Consider the following 18978-nt stretch of genomic DNA (forward strand, 5'->3'; position numbering starts at 1 on the left):
CTATTTCGTTGAAGGTCAAAATAGAGAATACTATATTCAGATTCACACAATTGTTCATATCCTGCATCTAGTTACTGTTGTGAGGTCTCAAACCCTTTAAGTTGATGATTCAGCAAAGCTAGTCTTTGACGGAAGTGATAAGCCAGTAAACAAACATAGGTTTGGGTTCAGCCGGTTCCCTGTAAATGTCCCACACTAGGTTGCATTAAGGTACATTTCACATAACGACAGTTTGAAAGCTTGACGAGTATGCCGATTTGTTGCCATTAAAATGGTTAGTAACTCGTTTGACGCGGTACAAACTTTTAAAAGTTGAAACTTTCTATTTACCAGGAATGGGCATGTCAAATCATATTAAAAAAAGGACAAAACTTGGATGCATTTTCTTATGTGCTTTTCATCTGGTTATTAACTAAAAAAATTCACTATTTTTTAGATATAAAAGAAAATTATAGATTTGAGAAAATCCGAGGGAATTTATAAAACTGATTTCAGTGTTAGAAAATACACTGAGGCCACGTGTTGTCTAAAAGTGCCCTATCAATTTATCAAAAAGGTAAACGGGTAAACGTAAGTTTTAGTAGATGACAAGCACCCAAGTATAAAGGGGTACTACTACGTCAAAAGCAAATCTACCTCAAGAAATGTGGATATGAGATGGTACTCCAAACAAGATTACTTCCAATGGAGAAAACGTATACATAAGCCCAAGCGAGATTAATCTTTCAAAAAACCAATGTAATAATCCAAGTCCCATAATATAGTAGTAATAACCGATATATCATATCTTCTATGATGCACACTTGGTTAATCTTTTGGTGGTATATGTTCCAAAGTTATTTCTTCAAAAAAAAAAAAAAAGCTCCAAAGTTATTTGTAATTCCTTATTTTAATTAACAACAGATGAGGAAAAGGGGTGAAATAATCTATTTCCTAAGCTACCACAAGCCTCAAATAAGAACTTAAACTATATTTCAATAAAGTCAATCATGAATCAGTAAAAAAAAATTGAACCCCAAACACAAATCAATTGAATCGTTTTAACTATCCATAGAAAACATTGATGACCAGAACACAGTATATATTCCCAAATCGGTATTCATTTCAAACTAAATTGCAGCAACTTATGATTGTACTCTATTTTACCCCCATTTTTCTGTTGTCATTAAATTACAATTGTATACCATGTAACCTCCGCCCCCCAGAATGGCAACCAGGACAACGACATCCACTCTACAAACCCACGTCTCAAGAACATAAGCTACAGCCCCCGTTTAATTTTTCCTGGCCAACAAAACATGTCGGGGCAAATTCTCCCAAAAAAATTGGAGAATGGCATATAAAAAAACAAATATAACAAATAATGCACAACCAACTAGCCTAACTGATAGACAGGACCTAAACAAAATGGCCTTATCATATCATAGGCGTTTACCGATCCTCTATGATATACACACCAAATTCAACTCGAGTGGTCTCAGAGCATCTTGAACTATTTCCTGAACTGCTCTATTGCGCCGGCAAACATCTGAGAGCTCTTCAATTGGAACAGATAGGCCATTAGTATCACCTCCAGATGCCACGTCTGAAAGTGCTTTTAAGAATCTTGATCGTTCCAAGTCTGTGACAGCAGTTGATGGAATTAACGTAATACTCTTTCTTGCCCATTCCAGTGCTAGCATCCCATATGATCGAGTCAAAGCCAGTAGTGTGTAAGACACCTGAGAGACGTGCAGGTGGATAGACATTGAGAAAGTTAAACTTCATCCTATCAGAAAAAATTTAATATATATGAAAATGAAATGCAGTCAACAATGACTTGAGAAAATTACCACTTCTACTCGAGATTTTGGAAGTGCTCCAGTTAATGAAGCAACCAAAATTCTGGTAATGCTGGAACCTCTAGGAATAATTATACTATCTCTGATTGGTAAAAATGGCTCCCCAGTTGTGGTGTTTGCCAGATCAAAAATATCAGAAAAGAAATGCAATATCGAATTGGAAGCCTCCCTGCACGAGAGAAGGGGGTAACAGCAAAGGGTAAACAAACATGCCACAAAATGCTGAAAATTTTGAGATATCCATTCAACTCTCATAGCATAGTCTCGTCAAGAGTTGCAAGCACTCAAAGTTAACATGCAGCAATGATACTAAAACGTAAAACAAATAGGTTTGAAGGTAGAAAAAAAAATATCAATCAATAATGTCCCTTGTTATAAAATAACTGGTATTTTAAGAGGGAAGTATTTCAATTGTAAATTTCAATAAGCATCTGTTCCTTAAGGGTGCGTTTGATTTGCTAGAAAATGAAGGACATGACAGAACAACTCCAGTTGTTCAGTGTTTGATTTGTAAAACTGTTTCAGGTACAGGACAAACTAGAGGCAAAAGACGGGACAAAAACTGATATTTTTGTCCCTCACCAAACCACAGCACAACTTTTTGTCCCACGTACAAGTTGTTTTAAATACCAAAATAGCATTTCGTCCCCCAAAAATCGTATAAAACAAAAAATTATTCAATGCCATAAAAATTTGTCATGTGCTGTTCTGCCTTATGTTGTGCTGTTATGTCTAGTACTTACCGTTTTGCAAACCAAACGCACCCTAAGTAACTATATATCTGTTATAACGAACAAAAAATTCCATGCATGCCCTCTTTCCATGCAGATGGTGCCATAACTTATAGACAGTGAACCTAAAATAAAAGTAAAATGCAGACATGGAACTGTATGAAAAATAATTATGGGATTCCTAATATCTCAATAAATAAGAACAAAAAAAGTGTGAGAATGCACATGATAATGATGCCGTTTTAGAATAATGTAGGATGCTTTCAACATTGCGCAAGTGTCTGTGTGTGGGAGAGAGACCATACCTATGCTGTACTGTGATCCCAATCATAGAGCAATCAACTAACGAAGGAAAAACTGGCGAGGGGATAAACAACTGAGGACAGTAGCGAATACACCTTGAAGCCAACAAAAAACAATCATCTGCTATATCAGGCCGGGCTGTGAATTCCTGCAGCAAAAAGTGTGATAAGACATTCAAATACTATACACAGATCTGGAAGGAAGCGCTAAAGCAAACTCGCTTCAATCACACCTGAATATTTGTGAGAAGGCGCGTTGTGTGATGGAAAAGCGCCTCAATCAAATTCTTCAAGTAGTCAGCACAAGATGGATCAGATCCAAATATCTGAAATGTAAAAACCAAACCACCTAAGTTATACAAAACTAGTTCATTGGCCATGCCATTTGAAGGGAAGAATTCTGGACGTTCCTATAGTCAACAACGGGATAATAGGTTCATATTCTATCAAAATTTTCATATGACATCCTCAAAGAAACAAGAACATTCAAATGAAAGGAAAAGACAGGTCAATTAAATAAAAGCTCATATCTACTGATAAGTAATTATAATGTCTAGAGGATATCAAAGTATAATGTTTGCAGAAAGGGCTGCTGGAAAGCAGCACAAGGTGAGGGGAGATGAAGTCATTTGGAGCAGAAGAAATGACGAGACAGGAGGACCCTATTTTGTCGCCATTAAGAAATTAAGGAGGAAGTGGCTAATTTGATTAAAAAAACAGGGAACAGCTATAACCTGAGAACAAAAAATAACTATTTACGAGTGAAATGACAAAAAAGTCCAAATAAGACAGTTTTGTGGCAGTTTCACTGTGGCAGCCACTACAACAGTTATTTTGTCGCTATGTGATTGCTATTAGTGGCGCTGCACCCGCTATTCATAACCACAATGAAATGGGATTTTGTGTAGTGCCTAGGGGTCGCTGCGCTAAACCTATTGACTGCTGAGAGTAATAGAGGGTAACCTCTGATTGTAAGGAGACATATCCATTAATCTATGTCTATCCAATCTATATTTTAGTTCCTATCAAGGAAGCATGTAGTCATTTGAAAGATAGTTGGAGCCTTTGGGTGAGGGAGATGCAGACCTTCAATTTCTGCAATATTCCTGTAGTAAATTGAGGAAATTGCTCCCTTATCTTAGTAATACAATATCAGCTTCCTAACAGATGAACTAAATAGCACAGTTTTATCTACGTATATATACAATCAGGTTAATAGTGCAGTACAACATATTACAAGGAACATCTGAGTCAAGCCCGTATACCCTTAAAAACCTAATGCTAACTCTTATAACACCAATAATAACTCATCCCACCATGAAACTCACAGGATCATGATCATCCAATCCTACAAGTAAAAATGCACCGACTACCTAACAATCATGGTGAACCACCACTCAAAACATAACTGTACTTCCAAGTACAAGACACAAGTTAAGGAAATCATATTTACTTTTAAATCCGTTATTCAAGAAAAATAATAGGATAAAGAAGAGAGCTCATTAAAGAAAGAAAAGTATAAAACTTTAATACAAACAGAACATCATAAGTTCAATGACATATCACTCTCCAAGTCTTCTGCATGTCTGACAAGGATCCCATAACAGATCAGGAGGCAGCACACTAGTGCTGAAAACACAGGCACTAGCCAAAATAATCATAAACTAGACAACAACAAAAAGCCCTGAAATTAAGATGGCACTCAAATTCACCTGAGGTAAAAAATGAAAGGAAAAAAAAAACCTTCAAAGTCAAGATTTATCTAACTTCACTTTTGCATGCATACAAAACAATTACTTACATGATCAATAAAGGTTTCCCTTTGGAATGGTAAGATATGAATACCTTTATAACTTCACTAGAGAGATAAAGAAAGCATGGCTGGTGGTGCTGCCTATACAAACTCTGAATCTCTTCCAGCATGGCACCAATTGTGAGCCCCATGAACCTCCCAGAAGTTCTCACCTAGAAACATGCGATAGAATATTGCTAGAGCATTGAATAATACAAACTAATATTATCAACATAGAAAATGCATATAACCAACTTGGCTTGTACAAACTCTTTAGTCTAGCCAACTGAAAACTTAGCTTTAAAGCCCAAGGAAAGAAAGACATCATAAACATAGTATTCAACCACATGAAAATTTAGTCATGAACATGTGAAACATATAAAGACGTGATATACAAGGGTTGAAACCACAATAATAGTTGGATAAGTGCCCAAATCAATTGCATAAGCCTTAACTCGGCCCCACAAAACTGGTTTGTAAAGTGAAGATACCATGGGAGTTAAACTTTTTGTCAATATCACTCTCAGGGCTATTGGGCGTGTTGTATGGATGCTATGGGTAGCCCATTAAATGATATAGGATAGGTTTTGATATCATATTAAGTTTCGGGTATAACTCAATCCAACAAAACAAGCTAGTAAGGTCAGGATTTTCTAGGCATTATAAGCTCTATTTAGACCTTATCTCTACCCAATATAAAAGTTCAAATTTTCCCAATACTCAATATCAAACGCTGAGTTGTTAATAATTACTTTCTTGGCCCATGCCTTAGCCCAATTAGCTCTAAAGGAGCCTAATAAGGTGTGGATGGAGGAGCATCCATTGGCTTTTATTTGTAATCATATGTTTGATTAATAATTCTCTTTTTTGACTGTCAAAAAAAATAAAAAAATAATAATAATTACTTTCTTCACAGGGGGATAGGGTAGCTCAACTTGTTTCAGCCAAGGGTTAAATGAGTTGAAGGTCCCGGCTTCAAACTCAAGCGAACACTAATCTAACAATTAATTATTATTAACATTGGCCAATACAAAAAAAAAAATATATTACTTTCTTAACAATGCAAAAATGTAGCAAAATAATGGTCCAGCTTACTTACTGCATATTTACATGCTCTGCAAAGAGATTCCATTGTTCTCATGTCCCAAGCACGACTGGCATCGATAATGATAAAAAAAAAAAGTCTCAGATAAAAAAGCTTCAAAAAATAAAAGAACATAATAAAACAAAGAAATTCATATGAAGTTAAGCATGGGGAGTAGATTGAGACTACTTACACATCAAAAATAGCTTTAAAAATTGGCCAAAGCCGTTGGATAGCATCTGCCACAACTTGAGGATGTTTTACATATCTAGAAGTAGATACAGTTGCATGTTCAGAATTGTGATACAAATCATTTTATTTTAAAAAAAAAAGTTGGGGTGTGCAGACATAAAAGTACAAAACATTACACACACCTAAAAATGTAAGCAAAGCGATCGATATGAATCGTTAACTGACGACAAGAACTTTTACTTAAGCTTTCAGGACCTTGATTGATAGCTTCCTGGTGGAACAAAATGTAGGGGGAAAAAACAATCATCAAAAGAATAAGTAAAACTAAAAATCTCAGCAGACAGACACTAACCTGTAAAGGAGATATAACTGGTATGCATAATGCCTCAAGAGCTCTCTTAGCATCATCCAAAGGAAGTTCAGTAACAACCATACTACATTGAAATTTAAGATGACCAAATTAACTTCATTAAAAATAAAAACAATCATTCCCCAAATATTTCAGGGAGCCAAATTACCTTAAGGCTTCAACCAGGTGCAACGAGTCTTCAGCAGAAACTTTGAAACTATCTTCCCCGCTAACTGTCCGATTGTAGATGTGGAACAAACCATCTAGGCATCCACAAAGCTTTTTGCGGCAGTCTGAAATCAGAAACAAATCTTGAGTCATAAGTAACACATCAAATACATGAAACATTGTCAACTTGCCCCCTCATGCAAGACCACTTTTGGTTTGAAACATGAACAATGCACAAACCAAACTACCTAGTGATGAAATTCAATTTTTATTTAGAGATAAGAGTATAGTGTTCACCACTTGGTCGTAGAGGCTTTAATACCAAGTACCAAGATATCAGGTGTTAGCTATTTAATGACTATATGGACACCAAACATTATACAAAATATTATGCCAAATCAGGCAAGTAAAAATTGTAACGGAAATTAATTAAAAGCAACATGTTCCCCATTCTCTTCTTCCAATGTTTTCTTTCTTAATTCTTCTTCTGAAAAAAATGAAGAATCATTACATATGTTATTTAGTAAAGTATTTGATACGTAAGTTAAATTAGTTTCAGCTACTTTTTTTTTTTTTATCTTTCTAGTTTATAATTAGATTCCTGCAATACTTTCTTGAAGAACTTACTTAAACAAGTTGCATCCTCACATAAAAGCACGAGAATTTTAGCCGTTGTTTATGAAAATGACCAAACCAAATTCTTCAGGTAAAACTATTGCAAAGCCTCAGTCAGAACCACAGTTCAGAAAATTGATTTGTAAGCATTGAATGTAGTCAGTCACTCATCTTCACCTTGTTTGCACTGAATACTACTGTAGCTCATCTAGGTAACGTGTCAACATTCTAAGGGGTAAACACCGAACATAAAGTTCACAAATACACTCAAATACTAGTTCACTATATATACCATCACAGATGTGCCTAAACGCCAAAGCAGCAGCTGCTGCGCATTCTTCAGATGTACTCATTCCATTCATTAGGATATCTAAAACTGAAGGGAGTATAGACAGTCCACATGGTGCTGTATCAAGCCATTTTGAATAAGCTCCAATAGTTCCGCAGACTGAAAATATGGAAACAATACATAACAAACATCATAATGAGTGGTTCCAAACAAATCTGAACAGAAAAGCTACAAACTTAACCATGTACAAAATTACAAGGAGAGAATTCATAAATCTGTAAGTCACGTGAGAAGGTGATTACATAATTTTTCTTTACATTACCTGTCTGGAGTAACTGGGGTACAGGAGGAAGTTTCGGAAGCAAGGCCATGATCTGTATGAAACAAACACCAGAAGTGCAAAATATAAGACAATGATAGTTTATGAGCTTGCAAAAGATCACATTCAGATGGGGATGTCGCACAATTGCAAAGACATGCACATATAACCCTCACACAAATCAAATATAAGTGAGACCCCTAAATTATGTAAAACAAATATATGTACAAGCCACTGAAAGAATGACACCCGGCTGACATATGATCGATAGCATATTGGCAGCATATTTAATTGGAAAGAATGTGATACAACTTTGTGTGCACACTAAACACTTCTCCCTCAAAATTAGAAAATTATTGTAAATCATCGGGAAAATTGTTAATATATCAAAATACTATAGGTTAAATATTGACATAAAGGGGAGATTACAATAGATTCCCTGAATCCCTGGGGCATGGCAAAAAATCAAGAACTGTCCTCGCAGTAATTCAATATTAAAATCGACTGTATTTAAAAACTCCTTCATTGATGCCCAAGGGCATCAAAATCAATTACTGTGTGGCTTCTACAATCTCGCACAAGGCGTGCTTTAATGAAAAGAATGTTTTCTCATACTTTTAGTAAAATCATTTAGATACAGAGAGAATTTAAAGGAGATACTTTAGGGAAGTTCAATCAAATTTCACAAAACTAAAGCTGCAACCTTACCTGAGGCATTACTTCTGCTTCAACAACTGACACATAACTTGATATGGCCCGAATACAAAACAAAGCAGCTTCTGCTGGACGCCATTCCTTTTGTTCATTACTACTATTACCAGATACTGCCTAAAAATGGAAAAGGTGGTTCAGAATCAATGAAGAGGTGTAGGATATATAACATTCACATTATTTTTATAGGCTGAAACAACATTCATGTTATTTAGGAAAAATAAGTACATACAAGAGGGAAAAAATAGAAACAACTTCTAAAGTCTGCATGCTAATATTAAATTAATGAAAAGGAAGATTAAAATGAAATTAAAGATGAGCTTCCCGAGCCTCGTTAATATTAAGGAAAGCATATTTCAATCAACCTCGTCCAGATGTAATACATACCTCAACAAGTTTCATATACAGAATTTTAAGTGTGGCATCACCACCAAGAACTGATGCTGCATCTGTTAACACATCCGCAACAGCTGATACAAGAAATTGCAGTTAACCAATTAGAATAGAGAGACCATCTAATTCTGATTCAAATGAAATTGATAGACTTAGCAATCTGTTAACAAAATTTAGCTACATGCAAATGATAAAAGGAGTTGTAGAACATAGGAATTCAAGGATGGGAATGTGAGAAGGTCCTACCAAAACTATTTAAAGAGAAACAAAGAAGCGAAGAGGATAAAATGTACTGCCAAAACTATTAAAAAGACATGCAATAGCCGCGAAATTGGTCATCCAACAATACACAGGATATCAAGTTGGTCCACCAAACATTTTGGACATCAATTTGGCCGTTCATAGTGTATCCTAAGTACCAGCATAGAGACCAAATTGAAGTTCAAGGATATTTTGTGGACCTAATTGATGTTTCTTTAAAGTTATGGAGCAAATTGATATCAAAAATCTGAGAGACCATCTTGATGTGTGTGTCCTATATGCTCTGGAGGGTCAACTTCAGGGTTTAGGGGGAAATGATATCATAATACCTATGCAAAGTTCACTGATTTCTCAGCATATCAAGCAGAAAACCTCCTCTAGATTAACTATTAGCTGAGAACCGTAAAAGAGGTAACACTAACCACAAATTATAAACGTGTGCATGAGTGTCTTAACTTCACATTAACCATCAAGATTGCTATATTATTACTTGACAACGGATTAGAAAACTCATTATCAAGTTTCAATTCAATGCCAAAGTATGTTGAAGTTAAAACAATAGTAATTTGGAAAGCTTGGGAACTGCTACTAAAATGCTGTATCTGATGATAAGATATTTGGAGCAAAACCAAAAATTGTGAGCCATAGCCTACAAGAACCACATAGGTCCAGCAAGTGCAATTTAAGAATTCTGGTCTCCTTGTATATATAATTATAATAATAACAACAACAACAACAGTAATAATAATGAGTATAATGCTTGTACCCCAGAGTAAAATCAATCAGTGTACAAGTACAGCAGTGAGAGAGAGAGAGAGAGAGAGAGAGAGAGAGAGAGAAAAGGAAACAAATAAATGCATCACAACAACAACCCTCTGCAAATCCATTACCAAATTTAGTATGCTTAAGATCCTTAAGGTCCTCAGACGAAAGATCTTGATAATCTTCAGGATACTGAACCCGATAGCTAACCTGTAAAAATTACATGAAAAGATCTAATAACTACACAATTCAGTCATAACTGAAAGAAGAAGAAAAAAAGAGTATGCATGAAGGCTACAAGAATCTTGAGAATAGTATCATATCTAAAAGAAGAATAGTGTTTTTTATTATATATAGAATGTAGATGATGATAAAATTGATTTTAAGGTAGCAAACACGACAGGCTTGAAACCATAAACTACTGAAGGTGTTCAAAGGTTGCAGGGGAGAATTTTGATTCCAACTTCCAGTCTCCAACCAAGAAGACTCACCAGTGATACAAGTGACTCATATGCAGGACGAAAAACCTGCAGCCTCTTATTTCTCTCAGCTTCGATGCATGCTTCATTACCATATGAAATATAGGACTCCCTGTCAGATTATGTAATAATTATATTTACAATCTGGTAAAAGCAATATCCACCAAGAACCATACTTTCAAGAGTAAAAAAATTACCTTCTAGTTAAGTTCAACTGAAGACTATGCCAGAAGTTAAATGTCATAGAAGCAATATCATATTCTGGATGAGAAGCAACTTCCAACAATGCATGCACTATTAACATTGATTCATCAGAACCTGTAATATAAATTTATCACAATTTAGATCCAATTGGTTCAACACCAGATAGATCAATGAGCAACTTGTGAGGGCTTCAAAGGTAATCACAGTCCTGCTGTGCAAAAAAGCACCAAACTAACAGAGTATAGCAATGCACAAATACCAGTTGCAATCAGTTCCACGTATGAATCACCCATGTCCGCAAATAACCTAGCAATTGCCTTCACGTCTTCCTCATCCTAAAGGCAGAAAAAAGGATAGTAGACCTTTAAACATGAAGTATAACATGCAACTGTGTGTAAACTAAAAATGAGAATATCATACATACTATAATTGAAATGTATCAAGGCTATAAATATAGCAGGGTAGAAAAAGTTGATCACTTTCTGTCAATGGTTTTTCACACAAATTAGAACTGAATTCCTCCAGAAGAATTTTTCAGAAAAGTTTTGTTTAATGATATGACTCCATTTTCCTCAAAAGCTCAGAAAATCAGCGACAGGGACACCTAATCAGCCCAACTAGTTATATAATGAAGACTATATCAGAATAAAAATAGGGTTCAAAACCCTTAATTCTTCAGGAATTGATGCCCTATACTGTTTCGCTACTGCTCTGTTCCTTTTCAAATCCAACTCGACACACATCTATGGTAGGTGACACTTTTTCCAGTAAAGCCCCTTAACCTATGTAGTCTTTCCACACTTTGTTCGTACTCACAGGTCTGCCTTCTTTTTACTTTTAGCTGCAAATTGAATGTCCAGAAGGCGGGTAGGCTAGGGCTGCAGGAGATGAGAACAATCCCAACAACCCAGTGATATTTTGACCAAGCCCGCTATGTTTTAAATGTCCCGCCTCTGTCTTAAACAATCCCAAAAGCACCTCTTCCTCTGTTCAGACTCCACAGACCTCTGTTCAAGCATCTGTTTACACTTCTTGCCCAATTATCCAGCCAAGCCTCAAAGATGCTGAATCCCGCTAAAATGTTTCAGCACTTGCACCTCGGATTTATCATGTTGAGGATTTTTAATATGGTTTATTTGTTATGAAAAACTTTAACTTGGAGTAATTATTTGTTTTTGAGTCTTTGTATACATTATTATGTAGTATAACTTATGAGCATTTTATGTATTTTCTTTTGTATCACAATTTACAGCAATCCCACTAAGAAAACATTTGATGTGGCTTTTTATTGGCTGTCCACGAAGTTATCTAAGACAGGCATTCATTCCCTAGAAAGTTGGTATTCATGGTGTGGCCAGAAGTTTTAGCTACTAAATTAAATATATCAAACCAATGATCCATCATAAGAGGGCAACCTAGTGCTATAAATGAAATCAATGCTATCACAAAAAACTGCATTATAAATTTTACACTACGAAGTAAATGCCAACATAGTGAACTAAATCAGCACTATCATAAAGAAAAATTGCTATGATGTTTTGGAATGGAAAACCGCTCGTGCCCCAGAGAAATATCAAACAAATGATCCATCATACGAGGGCAACCTAGTGATATAAGTCAAATCAATGCTATCACAAAAAATTACATTACAAATTTTACACTATGAAGTAAATGCCAACATATGAACTAAATCAGCACTATCATAAAGAAAAATTACTATGATGTTTTGGAATGGACAACCCCTCGTGCCCCAGAGAATGTAGATTGGGAAGTCTCTTTACCTTTGTAGAATCACTCAGCTGTGATTTAAGATTCATAACGTGAGGAACAATGACTTGAATTAACGGGGCATTTGTGGAAACACCATCAATGTTTCCTGCTGTAGTGTAGTGTATCAACTCGGAAATCACTGCAAAGAGGGTTCAAAAGAAAAAAGATTACCACGTTGTCAATTCAAGGACATGGGAAAAGCAACACCATGATTGAATCCAAAGTGATAAAACAAAATAACATTCTAATATTAACAACTTAAACTCAAAGCAGCAATTTATAATAGAAATTAGAATTAGAAATATCAACATTCTCGCAAACAAACAAAAGAAACACGGTAACTACTACTGAAGAAGTGGGACACGTGGAACCTTAATTAGGATAAAAAAACTTCAAGGCAAATTGTGCAGGTTCATTTGCATATCCTTTTCTTCAATAATATGCCTAGGGTAACATTTAATAACATTCACTTTTTACCACTGATTTAAAAGCATAGCTCGGTGCATTAGACAGAAATACTGCAACAATAAACTGATCCATCTCATTTTCAGATTGTAATACTATAGAGTGTTGATTAACCTGGATCTGATGTGCAGATGAAAAATCATGATGGGAACCCAATCCAACATCCAAAACAAACAGGGTTTCGGGATCCACAAACTCCAATGACCGATCAACCCAAAACACCTAGTTTATTTATCTAATGAAGCCGCAAATTATTTATTACGCTCAAATTACCAGCTAACTAAAATTCTTATCATTCTATAACGCCAGATTGCTCTTTCTTTTCAAGTTGTCTCCTTTGTCGCAAATGCTCAAAAGTGGGCAAGATATCATAATCCTCTTAAGAGGAGTGCTAGAAACAGCCACTCAAACACTCTCTTAGCCACACCGAGGAGTGGAAAGATGGTGTTAAAGTGGATGTTGCTAGCCCTTTTCATCCTCCTAAACATTAAAAATGCAAAAAATACTAAAAAGAAAACAGCAAAAGTAATGAAAAAATTAATGACAATTTAATCTTAAAAAATATCATTGCTAAGCTTTCCTTCATTGAGTTTGGCTGGCTTCACAATGTTCATGATGCTTAAATTTATAGGACTCAGAGGAGTGGGTGAATAAATTACTAAAAGATCCACTCTCTTGGAAACACTTGATAATAATTTATATAATCTTAGAAAAGTGATGGAAATGAGAATAATAGACAGTATTAGTGCTATGATGATATGCCAAGTGACGCAAGCACTAACTTGACCCTCTTGGTTATAATGATATTTTAGGCAAAGTACTGGTACAAACCTTTCCCAAAAAAATTATTAAGAGGTGTTTCATACACCTACCAAAAATCAAAAATCAACGCAGCCGAGATTTTTATCCCATTATAATTATATAACATCAGCCCAATTAATATCTTGAGACAATCTCCAGTTCAATTTCAACAGCATATATTTGGAAGAAAAAAATGAAAGTTTTCACGGCATTCGTACCATTTACAGATGCCTCTGAAAGTAGCTCAGAATTCAAGTTCGACAGTGCTGTGAGAACTAATGGATGAGAACTAAGAACAGATCCGGGAATCCTGAAAAGAAAAGAAAAAACATTTAAACTTAATTTAGAATAAAATGTACTATTCCTCTTCTTTTCCCTTTAAAAAGATTGAGAGAATAGAAACCCTCAATATTGGTTTCACAAAAAACGACACTTAACTTTATAATCCATCTAATGTCATTAAAATGTGATAAAAAGATACAAAATACTAAGGCCTCTTCGTTCAATTTTATATATGTCACACTGGAACCAATGACCCAGCATTTTTAGATATGCCACCTACTCTTTTACCACTTCCAGTTAATAAGATTTCTATGTATGTAGATCTCACAACAACAATTCGTTATTTTAACAATCTTTATGTGAATGCCAGCAATTAATGTTTATAAAAAATCTTACAATGAGAGAATGCCCGGCTAAGATAGATCTATTAATTTTCATACCAAAAAAAATAGATGTGGCCTTGATAAAATGTTTCTCTCCAAACACTTCTTAAAAAATAATGTGTAGAACAATCTAACAATCTATCACCATTAACTGTAATGCACCATTCGGTAAACAAAATTTAGTTAGAGGCAAAAACAAAGAAAATGTGTACCCATGCTTTAGGCGGAGCCACGAAGCAAATGCCTCAAGAACCTGAAAGAAATGTTAACATGAAAGCACCACCATACGTCCATAACAATGAACCAGCATTCAAAAATTGACAGTAACGACATAATTGACAGTAAATAGAAAAGCCAATGACTGGTCACCTGCTCCTTAAGCTCGGCAATACTCAAACAAGCTGTCAATATATTAAGAGCAACCTCCATTTGAGAAGTAAGCTCTTTTTCAAATTGACGGCGCCTTTCTGGACGAGCTGCTATCTTATAGTTTAATACTTCCTGCTTATAACGACAAAATAAGTATAAGGCATTACACGTAACGACAAAACGCATCAAAACAAATAGCTAATAAACTTACTTCAATTAAAATATTTTGTTTGTGACCATTTATAGTAGAATATAAGAGGTGTATGACGTTAAGTGCTACATAAAACGCTATCTGACAATGCAGAGATTTTGTAAAGAATAACTACTTGGCATTTAGCGGTTCAAAATTCAGACATTCATGTCATAAGTTAAGTGCTACATAAAACGCTATCCGACAATACAGAAATTTTGTAAAGAATAATTACTTGGCATTTAGCGGCTCAAAATTCAGACATTCATGTCATACGTTAAGTGCTACATAAAACGCTATCCGACAATACAGAGATTTTGTAAAGAATAACTACTTGGCATTTAGCGGCTCAAAACTCAGACATTCATGTCATACGTTAAGTGCTACATAAAACGCTATCCGACAATACAGAGATTTTGTAAAGAATAACTACTTGGCATTTAGCGGCTCAAAATTCAGACATTTATGTCATTAACGAAATCAAAAGACGGTCCAAGTTCCTGAAACGTTGGCGCACATACCTCTGGTAAAACTGTAAGTAACTCCAAGAATCCTGGTATATATTCTGGATTGGAATCCATCTCATCCCTGAGCCATTTCACTATTCCACCATCCCCCCAGTCTTGCGCAGGCACATGCACAGCCAATGCAGCCACTGCAATGCTAATCTACAAGTACAGACAATTTTGAACAGTTCATCTCATTAAACTTAACTTCCATATTAAATATACAAAACTACCCAAAAAAAACTGCAAAGAAGATAGAAGGGCACAAGAAACTTCTTCATGATACCTGAGTTCTGACTTTTGGAGGACCCCTGTGAAACATCTTCAATAAGTTCTGCATTCAAAACAAACATGAACTAATTAAAGTAAACCAAATACACAAACATATGAAATATTGTATCTATTTAAACATTTAAATAGCCATGGTTAGTAGTCCATGACCTAAAAATATAGCACATCTCAAACATAAATAAACATCCTCAGAATTTCTCCACAAAATGGTCACTCACATTTAATGAGTCACGCAGTGGCCGGAACGCTGTGGGAGGGAGTTCCTCAAAGTCTCGTTGAACCTGTATCATAAACAACCACTCAAAAAATAAGAAGAAAGCACTTCTAGCAATAATTTTGCAGCTGGAAACCAGCATTCACTTAACATTCTAAAGCATGCATAAACCCTAACAATAGAATCACCTTGCTTCTCAAGGTTTGAGAACAAAATATCAAAGTTTCTAGGTTGCTACTGGGATCATGAAGCAAATTATCAGCCACCTGCAGTTAATAAAAAAACACAAAAAAAAAAAAGTAATTAATATATATACCGTAGAATGAGCATATTCAAATCAATGTTTCTATACTGAATTACTGAATTCGATATGCAAAGAAGAAAATAAGAACCCTAAGAATCCATGAAATCCAAAAAAACACAGAAATAGAAACGCTCCACAAAATTCACCGATAGATGAATTAAGTTACAGAGAAGTTCAAAGCTCCAGAATGAAAAACGATAATCAAATTTAATTAAAGGAAAATCAAGCATCTAGATATGAAAGTACACAGTGAAAAACAAATCGTAGAGTAGTGTGTGAAAAGATAAATCAAAAAACAAATCGAGAAAGGTTGAAAAGGATTGAAGATTGAACCTGCCACGCATCGAGAGTTCGTTGAAAATTCTGAAGAAAGCGATCGGCTTGCATGCGAACGGTATCATCAGGGTGATGGTAGAGTGCATTTAGGGCATCTTTGACAGTGTTTTGAAGCTCCATGATGAAATCAAATCGAAGAATAATCGATTTGATTATGCAAAGAAACAAAAACGAAGAAGCTTAATTGAAACCTGATTTTGTTATCGTTTACGCTTTTTGGATTTGTAACAAACACTGTTGCGTTTGAAATGAGTTTTGTTGATAAAAGCGAAGAAAGGGGTTTTTGGCGCCCGGTGAAGGGGATGGGTTGAAGGGGTTTGATAAAGCGATTTTAATGAAAGAGAAAGAGAGAGATGGTTTCTTATCCGTTGGATTAATTAGAGAGATTGTTTTATAGTCGTTTGATTGATTGACGCTATGTCAAAGTGGATTTTGCACTTTTTAGATGGTGAAGAAGTGAAAGCAATACAGTGTGTTTGATCTGGACACGTGGCGTTTGTTTTACAGGTTGGAGAACTGGGTCCCACTTTCAGACCAAGGCTGAGTTCATCCTTGTTGGACCAAGACGCATGAACTGCACCTGTTCCGTTTTACACTAAGATTTAGGATTAGGATGTGTTTGTTTTGAGAGGAATTTAGGATAGAGATGGTTTTAAACTTAGTTATTTTTTTGAAGGATTGTTTTGTTTAGTTGTTGAAAGAGATGAAAAGGGAAATAATTATTTTGGTTTCAGGTTTCAAAACTATGGCGATGTCATCGGCGAGGTTATCATTCTTATCTTTTTGTAGCAAAACCACGGCGATGTCGTTGGTTTTAAACTTAGTTGTTTGGTTTAGTTGTTGAAAAAGGAAAATAATTATGTTGATTCCGGGTTTCAAAACCACGGCAATGCCACTGACGAGGTCATCGTTCTTATCTTTTTGTTTGTTTGATTTAACTGTTGAAAGAGATGAAAATGGAAATAATTATGTTGGTTCCGGGTTTCAAAACCACGACGATGTCACTGGCGATGTCATCGTTCTTATCTTTTTGTAGATGTGTGAATGGATAATATATGCGGTTTCAGACATATTATTAAATGTTAGTTGTTTGATTTCATTTCTCAAGAAGAGTAGAGAGGAAAGAATGGTGGTCAAATCTTCCAGAGAGTTAGTTTTAACCCCTCTAAATAATTATTACAAAATTGAAAAAATATAATTTAATACTTGTGTTTGGATATATTTTTATTTAATGTGTACGTTAATTGTTACTATAAGAAAGAAAAATATTGCAATTTAACATTTTTGTTCTAATGAAAATTCTCATTTCCTCTTGTTGAACTAAACATGCAATTGGGTTTAAAGAAATGTGTGAAAATACTTTTTTCTAATAAAGAAATGTGTGAGGATGAATACTCATTCATATGATAGGAGTTCTTTTTTATCTGTCATATTTGATATACTAACGTATTAAAAATGTTGTTTATTTTTTATATGCTCTCTTTCGTGTACTTGCTATTCGGAACTTTTTCGGCCATGACGTAGGGATAGCCTCCAAGACTGGAGTTCTTTCACGATGTTATGGTTTTGCGTGGATGTTTTATTGTCGGATGAATTTTAAAATGTTGTTATTTTCCTTTATGGAGTGTTGTTATCATATATGCACGTGTTGTGGAGGCAAAGATGGAAGGATATTCCCTATCTGAAGATGAAAAAGGTATAACATGCATATGGAGAACGGTCGTGGTATGAAAGAAGTGCTGAGCCACTCTTTGATTGATGACTTCCTTTATGCAAGTCAATTTGTTTCCATGTCATGAATGAGCATTTGACAACGATTTGGAAGTTTGGTATGAGAGTTTTTAACAAACCTATTTCAATTTTACCGCCACAAATTAGGTATGGAAAGGGTTCCAGCGGGCATGTTTGTTTGATAACTATATGCTCCCTTTTCGACATGTGTTTATTTGAGGATGAAGAAATTTCCTAAAATCAGTTTGTCGAAACTATGGTGTAAGTAACTAATGGTGAAGAAGGATGGTAGTCTACGAGATGCAACTTCGGTGGTTATAATTCATGTGAGTAACGTTGGTTATAAGTGCATTGTCGACGAGGGAAATAACGGCTCTTCTAATTATGTACAACCCGACAAATTCCATAAAATAGTAACATTCCTTTGGTATTAAATGAAGTTGGTCAAAGATAATCGCATATAATGCAACGACTGTAGTGGATTTTATGGTAAACGGGGTAATAATGAGGCAGCATGTTCCTGATCAGATTATGATGATTGACTAGTATATTCCCATGTCGTTCGAGGAGCAATTTTTAAAGGCATGCCATGAAATCAAAGCCTACCATAAGAAATGAGTATCATTGGTTAGAATTGTTGCGACCTTGGTGATTTCTTTTTTTGAACAAGCAACCTTGGTGATTTCTATCCAACTTCTAATTTAAAATTGGGTTTTTTCGTCTTTAAACATATCTCAAATTTTGATTCTAATTCCATAAAAATAAAATGCAATATTTTCATTCGTATAATACTTTTTTCGGTTTGCTTTTGGTTCCTAATGGGGCAATTTATCTTCATAATAAT

General features: G+C 35.1%; 1 protein-coding gene across 2 annotated transcripts; it reads right to left on the bottom strand.

Annotated features, from left to right (window-relative positions):
- Positions 1–1008: 1008 nt before the first annotated feature.
- LOC25493785 (transportin MOS14) lies at positions 1009–16759 on the bottom strand. Of its 2 annotated transcripts, XM_013602394.3 has the most exons (27): positions 16401–16744; positions 15952–16029; positions 15768–15830; positions 15545–15592; positions 15274–15420; positions 14563–14694; positions 14406–14446; positions 13747–13838; positions 12274–12401; positions 10752–10827; positions 10486–10606; positions 10301–10400; positions 9938–10019; positions 8781–8863; positions 8391–8510; positions 7686–7737; positions 7367–7522; positions 6461–6584; positions 6295–6376; positions 6125–6213; positions 5944–6018; positions 5766–5820; positions 4720–4839; positions 3108–3200; positions 2878–3023; positions 1833–2010; positions 1009–1721 (listed from the first exon to the last, which is right to left on the bottom strand). In XM_013602394.3, the coding sequence occupies exons 1-27, from the start codon at positions 16521–16523 to the stop codon at positions 1443–1445; spliced, it is 2883 nt and encodes a 960-aa protein (XP_013457848.1). In that variant the 5' UTR covers positions 16524–16744; the 3' UTR covers positions 1009–1442. The 2 variants fall into 2 exon arrangements, with proteins under 2 accessions (XP_013457848.1, XP_039688606.1); XM_039832672.1 differs by lacking the exons at positions 1009–1721; positions 1833–2010 and adding an exon at positions 2582–2697 and having other exon boundaries at positions 16401–16759.
- Positions 16760–18978: the final 2219 nt, after the last annotated feature.

Source organism: Medicago truncatula, chromosome 4 (genome assembly GCF_003473485.1).
Source record: "Medicago truncatula cultivar Jemalong A17 chromosome 4, MtrunA17r5.0-ANR, whole genome shotgun sequence".
In the NCBI taxonomy this organism is placed as follows: Eukaryota; Viridiplantae; Streptophyta; class Magnoliopsida; order Fabales; family Fabaceae; genus Medicago; species Medicago truncatula.

Coding starts and splice junctions, on each gene's coding strand:
- LOC25493785 (XM_013602394.3), bottom strand. CDS start 16,523: ATGGAGCTTCAAAACACTGTCAAAGATGCCCTAAATGCACTCTACCAT. Junction 7,523..7,685: donor ACCCCAGTTACTCCAGACAG/GTAATGTAAAGA, acceptor CCATATTTTCAG/TCTGCGGAACTATTGGAGCT. Junction 4,840..5,765: donor GCAGAGCATGTAAATATGCA/GTAAGTAAGCTG, acceptor GCATGTTTCTAG/GTGAGAACTTCTGGGAGGTT.